The 16820-nt window shown below is 48.4% G+C and overlaps 1 protein-coding gene across 3 annotated transcripts in view; it reads right to left on the reverse strand.

Annotated features, from left to right (window-relative positions):
- The window catches only part of LOC148439525 (uncharacterized), a 41756-nt gene that overhangs the window by 24654 nt on the left and 282 nt on the right, over positions 1–16820 (reverse strand). Inside the window, exons 1-3 of one of the 3 annotated variants that reach the window (XM_088464645.1) lie at positions 16627–16683; positions 12196–12330; positions 3089–3229 (exon numbers count right to left, since the gene is read on the reverse strand). In XM_088464645.1, the coding sequence (XP_088320771.1) occupies positions 3089–3229; positions 12196–12241 (187 nt within the window). In that variant the 5' untranslated portion in view covers positions 12242–12330; positions 16627–16683. Of the gene's footprint in view, positions 1–3088; positions 3230–12195; positions 12331–16626; positions 16684–16820 lie in introns of those variants that run through there. The other 2 variants (XM_088464644.1, XM_088464646.1) reach the window with 2 other exon arrangements.

Consider the following 16820-nt stretch of genomic DNA (forward strand, 5'->3'; position numbering starts at 1 on the left):
AGGAAGGCATAAGGAGGATACACAGGGGAGAGTAAGGGATGAGGAGGATACACAGGGGAGAGGCACATGCAGGGGAGTGGAAGGGATGAGGAGGATACACAGAGGAGGGGAACATGCAGGGGAGAGGAAGGGATGAGGAGGATACACAGAGGAGGCACATGCAGGGGAGAGGAAGGGATGAGGAGGATACACAGAGGAGGGGAACATGCAGGGGAGAGGAAGGGATGAGGAGGATACACAGGGGAGGCACATGCAGGGGAGAGGAAGGGATGAGGAGAACACACAGAGGAGAGGCACATGCAGGGGAGAGGAAGGGATGAGGAGGATACACAGGGGAGAGGCACATGCAGGGGAGAGGAAGGGATGAGGAGGATACACAGGGGAGAGGCACATGCAGGTAAGAGGAAGGCATGAGGAGGATACACAGAGGAGAGGCACATGCAGGGGAGAAGAAGGGATGAGGAGGATACACAGAGGAGGGGCACATGCAGGGGACAGGAAGGGATGAGGAGGATACACAGAGGAGGCTCATGCAGGGGAGAGGAAGGGATGAGGAGGATACACAGGGGAGGAGCACATACAGGGGAGAGGAAGGGATGAGGAGGATACACAGAGGAGGGGCACATACAGGGGAGAGGAAGGGATGAGGAGGATACACAGAGGAGAGGCACATGCAGGGGAGTGGAAGGGATGAGGAGGATACACAGGGGAGAGGCACATGCAGGGGAGTGGAAGGGATGAGGAGGATACACAGGGGAGGAGCACATACAGGGGACAGGAAGGGATGAGGAGGATACACAGAGGAGAGGCACATGCAGGGGAGTGGAAGGGATGAGGAGGATACACAGTGGAGAGGCACATGCAGGGGAGAGGAAGGGATGAGGAGGATACACAGGGGGAGGAGCACATGCAGGGGAGAGGAAGGGATGAGGAGGATACACAGGGGAGAGGCACATGCAGGGGAGAGGAAGGGATGAGGAGGATACACAGGGGAGGAGCACATACAGGGGAGAGGAAGGGATGAGGAGGATACACAGAGGAGAGGCACATGCAGGGGAGTGGAAGGGATGAGGAGGATACACAGGGGAGAGGCACATGCAGGGGAGAGGAAGGGATGAGGAGGATACACAGAGGAGGGGCACATGCAGGGGAGAGGGACGTCATTTCAAAATGAAGGTTCCACTCAAGCGCTGCAGAAGCAGAGAGGCTGATGGGTAATGCTGTCTGATGTGATACAAACCATTTGTTTTATTTGAATTATCAGCAGTGATCACATTGTTGGGAGCTGGGCTCGGTCTCCCTATCTCTGAGCCACTAACTTTTCCATTCAGAACAACTTGAATTAAAAGGCCTCATTTATCAATGAGTTTTACCGCTCACAACAAGTGATAAAACTCGCTGTGTATAATAAAAGGTGCTCCAGCCAATCATCTCCCAACTGTCATTTTTCAAATAGATGACAGTTGGGAGCTGATTGGCTGGAGCAACATTATCATACGCAACGAGTTTTATCACTTGTTGTGATAAAACCCGTTGATAAATGAGGCCCATTGTTTCTAAAACAGGAGAAAAAACATTATTGTTTGGAGAGGGAGAAGGAGGAGACACAGGGGAGCGACACATGCAGAGGAGAGGGAGGAAGGAGGAGAATGCACAGGGAAGGGTCAGATGCAAGGTAGTGGAAGGAGGAGGATGCACGCAGGAGAGAGAGCAGTCAGGGGAGAGGTTGGAAGAAGAACTTGAAGAGGAGACAGAGGAAGGAGGAGGATCCACAGGGGAGGGATCATAGTCAGGGGAGATGGAGGAAGCAGGAGAATGCAGTGCACAGGGGAGGGGCAAGGGAGGAAGGAGGAGAAAGTATAGAGGGAGCAGGGCACATGCAGACGAGAGGGAGGAAGGAGATGGATGCACACGGGGAGGGGCACATGAGAAGAGAGGGAGGAGAGGAGGAAGGTGCACAGGGGATGGAGCTCAGTCAGGGGAGATGAAGGAAGGAGGAGAATGCATAGAGGAGAGGCACATGCAGAGGAAAGGGTCAAATGTGGAGAATGTACAGGGAAGGGGCGGATACAGAGGAGAGGAAGGAGGATGCACACAGGGGGGAGAGCAGTCAGGGGAGAGGGAGGAAGGAAGAAAACATAAACGTTTGAGGAAGTAGACATAAGGACCTACTATAGGGTATGCAGCTGGTCAGGAGAGAGGAGAACACAGAGGGGAGGCCATCACTGACATCTAGTAGAGAGGAGAGCAGATAGGAGACAGGAGGGTATACAGCTGGTGTCAGGAGAGAGGAGATCTCAGAGGGGTGGTAGTGAGACCATCACTGAGATCTAGTAGAGAGGAGAGCAGATAGGAGACAGGAGGGTATACAGCTGGTGTCAGTAGAGAGGAGAACTCTAAGGGGAGGTAGTGAGGCCATCACTGAGATCTGGTAGAGAGGAGAGCAGATACGAGACAGGAGGGTATACAGCTGGAGTCAGGAGAGAGGAGAATTCAGAGGGGAGGCAGTGAGGCCATCAATGAGGTCTAGAGAGGAAAGCAGGTAGGAAACAGGAGGGTATACAGTTGGGGTTAGGAGAGAGGAGAACTCAGAAGGGAGGCAGTGAGGCCATCAATTAGGTCTAGTAGAGAGGAGAGCAGATAGGAGACAGGAGGGTATACAGCTGGAGTCAGGAGAGAGGATAACTCAGAGGGGAGGTTGTGAGGCCATCACTGACATCTAGTAGAGAGGAGAGCAGGTAGGAGACAGGAGGGTATACAGCTGGTGTCAGGAGAGAGGAGAACTCAGAGGGGAAGCAGTGAGGCCATAAATGAGGTCTAGTAGAGAGGAGAGCAGATAGGAGACAGGAGGGTATACAGCTGGAGTCAGGAGAGAGGAGAACTCATAGGGGAGGCAGTGAGGCCATCACTGAGGTCTAGTAGAGAGAAGAGCAGATCCATTAGCTATCACTTCACATTACACATTGCAGGGAATTATCGGTTCTAAAACCTGATAATTGATACATAAGCCTCATAGAGAGTAAGAAAAAGGCGCATCCACACATGCAGAGACACTGGCACACGTATACACACACGTATTGGCACATACCTCTTGTAGTCTCCATGACTCCTCTGCTGGGGTCCTCTGTGATGGCGGAGCATGGTGCTTCACAGGGTAAGGGGCTGGACAGGGCCTTGGCATGGAACACAACGGCCTTTACGATGAAAAGAGGGATGGCTGACGCGTAAGCTGCAATAGAAACAGTATATGTATTATCGGTACACTGCTGTAACCACGTCATATCTCAGCTATGGGCCACTGGGGAGCTAAATGCTGCTGAGAGACCAACACCGATTTTTCACTTTTCTGCTGTGGATTGAGCAACATTCAGCTCTGCGGTCACCTATGGGGCAGAATCGCACGGGCGGGAGATTGCAAATATACAGGTGTTACTAGTATATACAGGTTGAAACAAAATCTTGAAAACAAAATCAGGAATTGTTGCTGTTTGGTCATGGAGTCATGCTTACAATCAAGATACAGTAGTGTGAATTGTTGGGCTGTATTATATATTGGGGATTTGGGTCTGTACTACATACTGTGAATATGGTGCTGTATTATATACTGGGAATTTGGAAATGTAGTATATGCAGTGAATATGGGGCTGTATTATATACTATGTCGAAACTGGATTATTGGCTGAGACAAGATCAGTTTAAAATTGAAACGCAGCGACACCATCTTGCGACTGGCCGCAAGACGCCATTTTGCAAAATGGCCGCCTAAGCGCCATTTTAGATAAACTCACACTTTAGTACATGTGGCGATAATACTATTAGCATCATGCGAATGCATCTGTGACCATCGCCATAGGTTACGGCGATTCACCAAAAGCCTATTTCATTACTTTACGTATTATAAAGGATATATATTTCAGAAATGGCTTTACAGTATGCCAAAATTGCATTAGCTGAATAGAGCAAATGGCTACGTGACAACTAGCTTGTGTAGATAAGCTTCCTGGACAGTGTCTGCCCTCACTACAGGTGGTCTGGCTCGAATACACACCTTACATTAGCAAGCTTCCTGCAATGACATGACTTCAAAGACTAGAGCCTTGGTGGCTAACCTTGACACTCCAGATGTTGTGGAACTACATATCCCAGCATGCACTGCTACCATTTTGCTATTAGGGCATGCTAAAACTGTGGCAAGGCATGCTGGGATATGTAGTTCCACAACATCTGGAGTGTCAAGATTAGCCACCACTGGACTAGAGTGTTATCTTAGGTTTGTGTCATGTAGTTGGGCTATTTGCATTTACACAAGAGACTGGGAGAATAAAGGTTTTTTTCTTTTTAGCTTGGGAAAGGGGGGGGGGACTGCTGACAGAGTGGGCATGTGGAACTATCAAGCTCAGCAAGTCACACTGCTAGATGTTCACCATTTCTCATACACACATTAATACGTCTTTATATCAAACCCCGCATACTCACACACTACATATTCACACATAAGGTTTAATAAGCTTTAAAGTATAAGATTTAAGTTGGTTCAGTTAGTATAAATGCTGTGAAATAAAGATATTTGATAACTAAGGTTTTATACATGCTAAGAAAGCAGTGTTTGGTTTCGTACTGATGTGTACTCTTTCAACAGAATTCCGGTACTATCAGTGTGGAGATCGCATCATGCATTCTCAGCTTATGGACCGCAGAAACTTCAAGCAACAAAATGTATATTATATGAACAACTGTTAGGGGGCGGGAGGGCAGAGACCCCCAGTTGTTGGAGGCTGGGTTGAGTCTACTTGAACCAGCCTGTTAAACGCTCTGTAACAGATGCTTCCCCCATGGGAACCAATGGCATAAGCAAGAAACTTCTCTATTGTCCTGTCTATTCTGGGGGGTATAAACATGTGTGCTCAAACACTGGGTCTTTAGTCTTCTTGCTGAATGCTGATTGACGGAGGTTTTCTTTCTGAATGCCGGGATCTGGTCCAGAGCGCAGGCATATGTATATTGTACTTTGGGTCTGCATAATAGCGTGTAACTGACTGTACTTTTTACTTGAATAATACTTTGTGCTTTGGAACCACATGTTCTAAGTCTGGAGTCTCTATTTACTGTATGATTGTGTACGCAAATTAAGCGCCATCCTTAGAGGTTTATAGGTAGGATTTTAGAAGATACAGGCAGGGGTACATAGAGGTTCAATTTTAATATCGTCAACTGGGAATTTGGATCTGTAGTGTATGCAGTGAATATGGGGCTGTATTATATACTGGGAATTTGGGTCTGTACTACATACTGTGAATATGGTGCTATATTATATACTGGGAATTTGGGTCTGTAGTATATACAGTGAATATGGGGCTGTATTATATACTGGGAATTTGGGTCTGTAGTATATGCAGTAAATATGGGGCTGTATTATATACTGGGAATTTGAGGCTGTACTATATACAGTGAATATGGGGCTATATTATATACTGGGAATTTGGGTCTGTACTATATATAGTGAATATGGGGCTGTATTATATACTGTAAATTTGGGTCTGTACTATATACAGTGAATATGGGACTGTATTATATACCGGGAATTTGAGGCTGTACTATATACTGTGAATATGGGACTGTATTATATACTGGGAATTTGGAGATGTACTATATACTGGGAATTTGGAGCTGTATTATATACTGGGAACTTGGAGCTGTATCATATAGTAGTAATTTGGAGCTGTACTATATACTGGGAATTTGGAGCTGTGCTATCTACTGGGAATTTGGGATCTGTATTATATACTGGGTATTTGGAGATGTACTATATACTGGGAATTTGAAGATGTACTATATACTGGGAATTTAAAAACTGTGAATTTGGAGCTGTACTATATACTGGGAATTTGGAGCTGTATTATATACTGGGAACTTGGAGCTGTATTATATAGTGGTAATTTGGAGCTGTACTATATACTGGGAATTTGGAGCTGTACTATATACTTGGAATTTGGAGATGTACTATATACTGGGAATTTGGAGATGTACTACAGTATATACTAGGAATTTAGAGCTGTACTACATACTGGGAAATTAAATACTGGGAATTTGGAGCTGTACTATATACAGTGAATATGGGGCTGTATTATATACTGGGAATTGGGTCTGTACTATATATAGTTAATATGGGGCTGTATTATATACTGTAAATTTGGGTCTCTACTATATACAGTGAATATAGGGCTGTATTATATACTGGAAATGTGGGTCTGTACTATATACAGTGAATATGGGGCTGTATTATATACTGGGAATTTGAGGCTGTACTATATACTGTGAATATGGGGCTGTATTATATACTGGGAATTTGGAGATGTACTAAATACTTGGAATTTGGAGCTGTATTATATAATGGTAATTTGGAGCTGTACAATATACTGGTAATTTGGAGCTGTACTATATACTGGGAATTTGGAGCTGTACTATATACTGGGAATTTGAAGATGTACTATATACTGGGAATTTAAATATTGTGAATTTGGAGCTGTACTATATACTGGGAATTTAGAGCTGTATTATATACTGGGAACTTGGAGCTGTATTATATAATGGTGATTTGGAGCTGTACAATATAATGGGAATTTGGAGCTGTACTATATACTGGGAATTTGGAAATGTACTATATACTGGGAATTTGGAGATGTACTATATACTGGGAATTTGGAGCTGTACTATATACTGGGAATTTGGATATGTTCTATATACTGTGAAATTGAAGCTGTACTCTATACTGGGAATTTGGAGCTGTACTATATACTGGGAATTTAAATACTGTGAATATGGAGCTGTACTATATACTGGGAATTTGGAAATGTACTATATACTGGGAATTTGGAGATGTATTATATACTGGGAATTTGCAGATGTACTACATACTGTGAATTTAAATACTGGGAATTTGGAGCTGTACTATATGCTGGGAATATGGAGCTGTACTATATACTGGGAATTTGGAAAGGTACTATATACTGGGAAATTGAAGCTGTACTCTATACTGGGAATTTGGAGCTGTATTATATACTGGGAACTTGGAGCTGTATTATATACTGAGAATTTGGTGCTGTATTATATACTAGCAATTTGGGAGTAAAGTACACAATTGGAATTTGGGGCTGTATTACATTTCCATGCAGTGCACATCCTATATTAGTGAATTAGCACTAGAGACTTGTATCCACCCAAGGATTGTTATGATGCGGTTATATTGTGCGTAGAGGCGTAGGGAGCAGTGGTGGCATAAATCTGCGTCTATGTGCGTCTCAGACGGGCCCCGGTATTTTTGTTGCAGTATCCCGGCTCAGTAAGTGAGAAGTGGAGGAAGAGGTGACATATAGCTGCAGAGGAATTGGGTGCAGTGGCTGCACGCGTCAATGGTGGCTCAGACGGGATTCCGTGGGTCATTCCATTCAGGGCTGGGAGTAACATGAGTCACAGAAGACACGATTTGCGCCCGTCTCTACATCAGGCCGATTTCCAGTATTGCAGAAACCATTGCACTAAACAAATCTCACCTTATTCTGAATGGCCTTAGGAACCAGTCAGCACCTGTTCCGTACAGTACTTAGGGGGGCTCAGCACCAGTTTTATACGAAAATTAATTTCCGATAACCCTCCCCAATGCTGAGGTAAAAGATGACGGTGCCCAACTCCTGGCTTGGTGCCCGATGCGTCTATTGGAGATCGCCCATCCGTGACTATGTGCCGCTACAACGTCCCTCCCTTGTGTACATTAATGTGGCCAGGTGTGCAAGGACTAAGACACTGTCAGCATCTGTATACGCAGTCTGTGGGCCCCACAGGTGGATCCAGAGGTGGACGCATGGCTGACGTTTGCGCAGCTGAGCAATTGTTTGCTACTGCGCAGGCGCGAAAAGTACCGGCAGCCCCTGCGACGCGTGCGTACCACTGAGTGTACGCAGAGATGGCTGTTACGTGCCGCATCCCATTTAAGCTGGTGGCGTAAAACCCATGGGGGTCCCTGGGAGACGGCCTGAAGTGAATGCAAGCAGAGGGCGTTATGGGAGTGCAACGGGCGAGTCACCTGCTCTCAAACGCAGAGCCGCAGGCACAGAGGCCATGTTTACAGAAAGCTCAGGCGGAGGCGCTGCGCCAGCCATTGGAGCGTCGTAAGCGTCGATGATGATCGCAATGGAGCGCCGATGGTGGAGTGTTTCGGATTTGCACTGTCCATGGGTATTGAAAGTGGGCGTCTCAGGGCTTGAACTGTCCGGCGTACAATAGTACATAAGGGTAAGGCTGAAATAAGCATATTCTGAGTACCTCTACCTGATTTCACAAAGCAAATATCACTGGGTGTAACACCCAGGCATCCCGAAGGTAAGTATCGGGGTGTTAGGGGGAGGTTAGGGTGCAGGGTTGGGATTAGGAGGAGGGTTAGGGTTAGGCACCGGGTAGAGAGCGTTAGAATTGCGGTGCGGGGAGGGGGAGTTTAGGCTTAGGCACTAGGAGGGGTGGTTAGGTTTAGGCACTGGGGAGGGGGTGTTAGGTTTAGAGTGCAGGGAGGGGAAGTTTAGGCTTAGGCATTAGGGGAGAGGTTAGGGTTAGGGACCGGGAAGAGGGTGTTAGGTTTAGGCACTAGGGGGGAGGTTAGGGACCGGGGAGGGAGGGTTAGGGTAGGGGTTAGGAAAACACTTACCTGTCTTCCCTATGGGTGTCAGGATTCTGGCTGTCGGGATGTTGCTGTCGGTATTCTGACCAGGGGCTCGACAGCCGTCATACCAGTGGCGTAACTACGGGGGGTCGGGCGGGGAGCGTGCCCTGGGTGCCGTTGGACCGGCGGCACGGGGGGGGGGGGCGCCGCCGGCCACGGTACCGGCCCGACCACCCTAGTTAGCCAGTGTAGCGCCGACCGCAATGAGTGCGGTCAGCGCTACACATTTACACAGGACCGGCGCTAGGCTTCCAGCGCCGGTCCTGTGCTGCACGCCTGAGCCCGTTCCCTCCCCCTGAGTGCTTGCCCAATAGCGCTAGGAGGCGGGCTCAGGCTGTGCATAACACACGCATCGCCGCCAGCGCTGGCGGCGATGCGTGTGTTAAACAGCAGCCAATGAGAGTCAGATAGACTCTCATTGACTGCTGCAGCACCCACTGCAAGAGCCGGACTTCCGTCCGGCTCCTGCAGTGGGTAATGGGACTGACGTCATGACGTCTGTCCCATTATGCTGAGCGCGCCAACCCGGGAGGACTGGCGGGCGGCGGCGGCGGGAGCGGCGTCGCGGACTGGAGGAGCAGCAGCAGCGTGTATTCAGGTAAGTTTTTATATATATATTTTTAAAAACCTGTCAGCACTACTGGGGGCACAACGGGGGTGGCTACCACTGGGGGGACCTCTACTGGGGTGGGGGCACAACGGGGGTGGTGGTGGCTACTACTGGGGGCACCATTATTGGGAGGATCTCTACTGGGGGGGGCTATTACAGGGGGCACTTAATCAGGAGGGGGAACCTCAACTGGGGACCACTACTTGGGGTGGGGACTACTACTGGGGGCATTATAAAAGGGGCCTACTACTAGGGGCACTTCACTGGGGGGACCACAACTGGGGGCAATAACAGGAAGGACCACTACAGGGACCACTGGATAGGGGGGGTCACTACTGGGAGCATGCATCAGGGGGACCACTACTGGGGGCACTGCATGGGAGGGGGGGGGACTACTGCTGGGGGCACTATATTAGGGGCTTACTGCTAGGGGCACTGCGGGGACCACTACAGGGGGCACTAGATAGGGGGGATCACTACTGGGTGCCTGCATAAGGGGGACCACTACTGGGAAACCTGCATGGGGGGGACTACTACTGGGGGCACTATATAAAGGGCACTGCATAAGGGGATACCACTACTGGGTGCACTGCATTGTGGGGACTGCTACTGGGGGCACTGCATAAGGGGGAACACTACATAGGGCACTGCATTTGGGGGACCACTACTGGGGTACTGAGTAAGGGGAACTAATTGGGGGCTGTATAAGGGGGACCACTACTGGGGATACTGTATAAGGGGCACTACTATGGGCCTGCATAAGAGGGACCACAACTGCATACTGGGGGTACTGTATAAGGGGTACTACTGGGGTTAAGGTGCATATGGATAGGAATGTTCAACGTGAAAATAAAGGGGTGTGTCATGTTGACACGCCCCATTTTTAAGTGACCACGCCCATTTTTTTCCCCGCGCGCGCCTTCGCCGCGTGCACATATCGTGATGTTGAGAGGGAGGGGGCTCCCTTTTTAAATTTGCCCTGGGCTCCAAATACCCTAGTTATGCCACTGCTTCATACCCAACCCCCCCCGGAGTGCCCCATCACCACCTGAGCAGCGAGCACGTATAGAGCACCACTGAGTACATGTAACTATGAGCAAAGTCATGAAACAAAAACATCATCCCGGATGTAACCAGCGACTGTACCTTCATTAAAAAATCAATGAGCCGTAAAAACCACTTGACACCTGTGGGTACAGGAGTCAAGCGCTTCACGGAGAACTGCGGCAAAAACATTGTTATGAATCTGAATAACAAATAATTGATTACAGCAAATAACACATTATTTAGCATCACAAATATAAAAAAAATATATATTAATCGGACTTTGCCATCAAGTCTTGTGGCCAGTGCTATATACTCGTATTCCTGTCTTTAGACTGATGACTAGGCAGCTGTTGGTGTCAGATTTTGTATACCATGGTCAGAGGGACCTATGCTGCCTGATTGTATTGCTATAAGTTTGGTTGCCTGCAGCTGTTGCATGTACAGATGTCAGTCGTGCCAACAGCTCCTCTCGGCGCACCAGATCCCGGGCGTCTCGGTCGTGCCGAGTGCCTTTTTCCCTCAAAATGTGCATCTAATTTGCATAATTAAAAAAACACACAGAAGCAGCAATCCTACATTGCTAAGGTACACCGCTCAATGGGGTGTGCGACATTTCTACGTCTGTGTGCGACTGGGTCTGTGAGAAAAAGGCTCAGATGTAAGCGGCCGCTGCGGCTTTTTCTCACGCCAGGTTTCCACGTGCTTCATCTGCGACTTTGTATGTGTGTAAAACCAATTCCTGTGCCGTTAAAGTCGCAGTCCGGCGTCTCTAGCGCATTGTGAGAGGCGTTTCGCTGCGTCTGCGATGTGAATGAGCCGCAAAATGTAAAGAAAAATACGGATCGGTACTCCTCTCGGGGCGACTCAGTCCCGCCAGCTGGCGTGCGCCATATGGCGTATGGACACCCAGTAAGTGAGGACATATCTGTATGTTTGGAGGGTGTATACTCCAATAATATACTGGTAGATTAATTGGCTCCCAACAAAAAAAATGAACCCTAGTGTGTATGTGTGTGTGTTTATGATAGGGAATATAGGGCCTGATTCAGACCCGCTCGTGCGCGCTATGCGCTTGCAAGCGGGTCGATGGTGGCCCACTGCACATGCGCGAGACCCGGATAGCGACGGGCACTCCGTCGCTCCGGGTCTCGTACCAAAGGGGGCGTGCTGTTGATGTTGAGTGACAGCACGCCCCCTTTGGTGGGTGGGCCGGGGGAGTGGCTGCCCAAACGGAGGCGTTCCCATGTGAACGCCTCCGTTTGGGGGCAGCCCCACTGACATCACGAGTGATGTCAGTGGGAAAGATTTTGGCTCTGTTAGAGCCGAAATCTCTCTGGGGCTTCCGGCAACGAGACCCTACCACAAGGGTCTCGTCGCAAGCCCAATGGTCGCTATGGTCTTGACCATCGCGACCATCTTCCTGGCCACTCGCTATAGCTGTGGGTGGTCACCCACAGCTATGCGAGCGGCCAGGAGGCCGTTCTAAAAAAAAAAAAAAAAGACCGGCCCTGATTCAGAGCGAGCGCTCAGTCAGAGCGTCCGGCTCTGAATCAGGGCCATAGATTGTAAGCTCCACTGGGGCAGGGACTGATGCGAATGGCCGAATATTCTATGTACAGCACTACAGAATATGTGTGCGCTGTATAAATAACTGGTAATAAATAATAATAATAAATAAATCCCTCTGCTCCTCTGAGAATAGGGATTTCCTCCATTAATACTCCCACAGGTGAACAAGAGGCGGCTGATCCCTACACTTGCATAGCAGGAAACACAGCGGGGAAGGGGGCAGACAAGGAATCATGACACGAAATAAGGTATTTCTCACCTGTGCAGCACAGGAGCCCAGCGAGGAAGATCAGAGCAGCGTTCATGTCCCCGGGGCGCTGTGCGCAATGACACCAGGCGTGCTGGTTATATACACTATACAGTCTCCAGTCCTCTAACCAGGGAGCAGGGCGACCTACAGAGGAGAGTGTCAGCAATCGTCACCACCAAACAATAGGGACACAGGTGCGTCCTCCTAATTAGCCAATCTCTCAGCCCATAACAGAATAATAACAGATGACTTTTTCCTTCGTTACACCCGTACTGTATATACAAGGGATAAAACGGAAGTGAGCGCAGGAGAATAAAACAAACTCCTCCAGCACAACGCAATGGACCAACAAAAGAGACCTGCACCCTACATAATAATAATAATAATAAAATGCAGAGGACTCGAGGCCTAATTCCATCATTTACTCTAATGCAATCGCAACTGCATTCTCTCACGGATCCAGGGGCGTTTCTATAATGGGTGCACGGGCCCCCGGGTCCATGGGGGCCCCGCACCACATACACACTGCACCCATATTAGTTTAAACCTACCTGTCCGTGGTCCCGTGTCGGTTGTCAGCGCTGCTCAGAACACCCGAAAATGGCCGCCGCGGCCATTTTTCCGGTGTTTTGCGCATGCGCAGTAGACTCCGGGCACACTCTAGTGCCCGGAGTCTACTGCGCATTCACAAAACGCAGGGAAATGGCCGCCACGGAAACAATTGCTCGATCCGTGTAAATATCAGCATTGCGTAATTCTGGGATACGGTCAGTATCCCGACACAGGGGACGCCGGAACGCTGGCACAATGATGACTTTGCCGGGAATTGACAGTCACATGACTGCCGGGACCCAGAAGCTGCCACTGGAGGTGACGCTGCTGCCGAGACCAGGTAAGTGATCGCTGGGCTACCAACAGAGCCGTAAGAGCTCTTCTGGTAGCCCAGCTGGGCCAGAAAGAGCATTGGTGCCCCCTTTCCTCCATTTTCTAATAGGGACATAAGACGAGCGCCCGAAAAAAGGGGTGTGGCCTCGTGTGGAAGGGCCATGACCAATCTGATTTGTTCCGTGCAATGATGAAGAGGTACCGATCCGGTCGTACCCGTTATCTAGATATCACTGCCACATACAGTGTGAGTTCAATGGCTGATCATTGACTGAAGGCATAGAGAGACCTACTTTTAGTGTATATGCAGCAAATATTAGCATCGGGGAGATACGTGCAGCTGAACTCACCGACAAGGGTACTCGAGGTGCGCTGGTAACACCTGGGTTGGGAATCGGTGGCTGTACTCAGAGCTGCCATCAGAATTTGTAGGGCAGATAGCTCCATGTGTAAGGTGTCTGACTGCGTAAGGCACTTCCATGTGAGGTAAGGCTGAGGGTGGAGTTGAAGACGACACCAAGGCAACTGGCATGTACAGTATGAGGGGGGGTTAGCTTGATCTTGTCAACTATGGAAGGGTAGCGGCACGAGGAGGACAGTCTCAATAACAGCAGAGAAGGCAAAAAATCCACCCAATCATTCTACTTAGATAACTGGAGGCGCCCAACTCTACACTAAACGCTCACCAGGGCCTGGACACGGGGTGAGAATCCTGATCAGATAAAATGACAATGAGGATCCCGTGGAGGATAATTATGTTCTGAATGAGGAACAGATGCTGGTACCTTGGCAGAGAGAAGACCCTTGCGAGGAACACCATGGCCCATTTTGCTAAATCAATCAACAATGACCAAAATCGTATTAAACCTATTGGACATGGGCAACTCCATATTAAAATACATAGACGAGTGCGCCCATGGCCTGCTGGGGACCAGTAATGGCATCAATGAACCCGTTGGATGATTTTTCTGATCCTTATTTCTAGCACAAACCTTGCACCCCTTAATGTGTATGATGCCATCCTTTTTTTTTTGAAGATGGCCACACTGCCCTCCATGGTCCTGCGTCAGTGCTGTAAGACGGCAAGACTGGTAATTATAGGAATAGGGAAATGTAGGGTCATGCGTGTTGAATTAATTTGTATTGTACTTATGGGTGAATTTGAATTCTTTCCCTAATGGCTGTTTCTCTGGCTTAGTGTTTGGCGTTACACACCCTTTGGTGTTTTTTTAGTCTTTGGTCTTGCTCGTAGACCTTTTGCCTCCTCACTCTCCTTTAGGGTCCATGGGTATCTTTAGGGTCTATGGTCTTTTTTATTTCCATTTCGCGGTTAGAGGGCTGCGCGTATTTGTTTCTACTTTGATTGCTTCTGGTGGTTACGATTTTAGATTAAATCTAAGAAATGCTGAAGACAAATCTCTGCATCTGCTCATATTGTCTGTGTCAAATCCGTATCTATTTTCTGGGCTCCTCTTTTGTAGCCTTCTATCCCTAATTCTGCATAGCTCCTCCACTTTTATCTTTCCGGGACGGGCCTACTGAAAGTGAGCAATGACCTATTCTTTTCGGAATGCAACTAAGTACTGCCATTTCTCTATGTCAAACACACAGAGATTTCAGTTGGAAGGAAGGATTCATGACGGGGACATTGGATGTCTCATCACTCTACACCTTCACCCTCCAGGCACGGGCAAGCCGGTCTGTCGCCTGGAGAGCTACTGTTTCCGGAGGGCACAGGAAACGCCCACCTCTCCCAGCGCTATAGGACATATTTAAGCTCAGGGGGGAGGGAGCGGAGGAGGGAAGGGGCGGTAACATAGGACGGCGCTGGGCGCAGCCCAGCCTAGCACCGGCCCTGCTTGCACTCTCAAGGTGTGTAGCCTCAAAACAACCTCTAGCCCTTAGAGCAAGTGGATTTTGCAATTACAAGGGACAGCGATGGGAAACAAGTTTGCACCAGGCTATGACAAGCTACTGTTGGGGATGACAAGAACCGCAATTTATTAGCAGCAATCACTCTGTTGTAAACATGGCCCTCTAGAATCAATACAGTCTTGATTTGTTCTTCAGTTGGTTGGGTGAGCACACATTCCCCGGAATTGTATTTAGCATACATTAACCGAAACGACAACAATTTGTCATTCCCATCAGTCACCAGTCAGGAAAGGGCAGTGTTTCTCAATTTGGAGATTCACATTGAGGAGGGTGATATAATAAAAACCAATATTACATATTAACACCAAACTAAAACCATAATGCTCCAAAAAAAAAAAAAAGTTAGGGCCCCATTTATCAACGAGACATAACCCCTTTAGCACTCGCTAAATGGATTATCTCCTTTCAATATTTAACAAACAGCGGTTATCTAATATTACTGCTGTTTGTCACTGTGGGGTCTATGTACTAAGCAGTGATAAGAGACAGAGTGAAAAGTGATAAGAAAGTGATAAGGTGCCAGCCAATCAGCTCCCAACTGTCATCTCACAGGCTGTGTTTGAAAAATGACAATTGGGAGCTGATTGGCTGGCACCTTATCACAGACTTATCACATTTCACTCTGTCTCCTAACACTGCTTAGTACATAGACCCCTGTATCACTTAAGCCATCTATAGTTGTGGAGAGTAATACGGTCCCCATTGCCAGCAATGGGGACCCGGCAGCAGCCTTTCCAGCTTCAGCGAAGCCTTTCCGGGCACTGCCGGGTCCCAGCCAGGTGAAGGTGTCCTGCGTATAAACCCGTCATTGGCAGCGATGGGCTGCCAGAATTAGAGCAGAAAACGCTGCTGAGGAGAGGGATCGTGGCTGGACCGCGCCGGACCTCGCTGGAGAGGTAATGTTGAATACCAGTGGCAAATCCGTTAGTATCACTTTGATACTAAACGGAATATATGCCGCTGGTATTTAGGTACGTTCTTAAATGGGGCACTTAAAATCCAATAGGCCCACTTTGGAGAGAGATAAAGTGGACCAATCAGCGTCTGTCATTTATCTAGCATAGTCTATGAAATGTTAGAAGCTGATTGGTTGGTTTGGGCGACTTCACTTTAATCTCTTTCCAAGGCTTGGCTCATCTCCCCTTTAGAAGATCTTCCTGGGCACCATCTCAGTTCAGCTGCTGAACCAAGGGACCCCAAATATCACTGTTGCTTCCATCGCCTGGTGATCCTCGCGGCCGCTGAGGCGACAGCAGCTGCCGCCGAACATGAAGAACAACCATCCAGGGTCTGTCCCCATCAGGGGTTAATGAGAGCAAAGGATTATAGTGGGCTCTGACGTGGCGGACAGCAGCGAGAGCAACCATACAGCAGGGTCGTTTGCCCCAGGGCCGAGGGATAAAGGAGGCATGGTTACGATAAATGATGAAGGACAGTTATGGTGGCCAGCAGGTGATTGCTTTAAGATTTGCCATGTTTCCAACTTCTGCTGCTTCTTGGCATTATGAATAATAATAATAATAATAATAATAATAATAATAATAATAATAATAATAATAATGTAACTGTAATATATAAGAGCCATAGGTAGTGGAGTGACCCACTTACTTGAAGCCATACCTGTACATGTATTGGCAATGACAGGGGTATAAGGCTTCACCTACAGAAACCTTTGCAACTTCGACCTCTTTCCAGGATCCAACATGGCCGCCGCCGAGCCAAAGCTCCTGTCGTTTGCCCTGACTCAAGATGGCGGACCTCCCCCCCAATATTGTACACCTTTCTCAGGGTTTTGAGGCCGCCCTCTCTGTTAC

The sequence above is a fragment of the Taudactylus pleione genome, unplaced genomic scaffold (assembly GCF_031769625.1).
Source record: "Taudactylus pleione unplaced genomic scaffold, aTauple2 ptg001724l, whole genome shotgun sequence".
Classification (NCBI taxonomy): domain Eukaryota; kingdom Metazoa; phylum Chordata; class Amphibia; order Anura; family Myobatrachidae; genus Taudactylus; species Taudactylus pleione.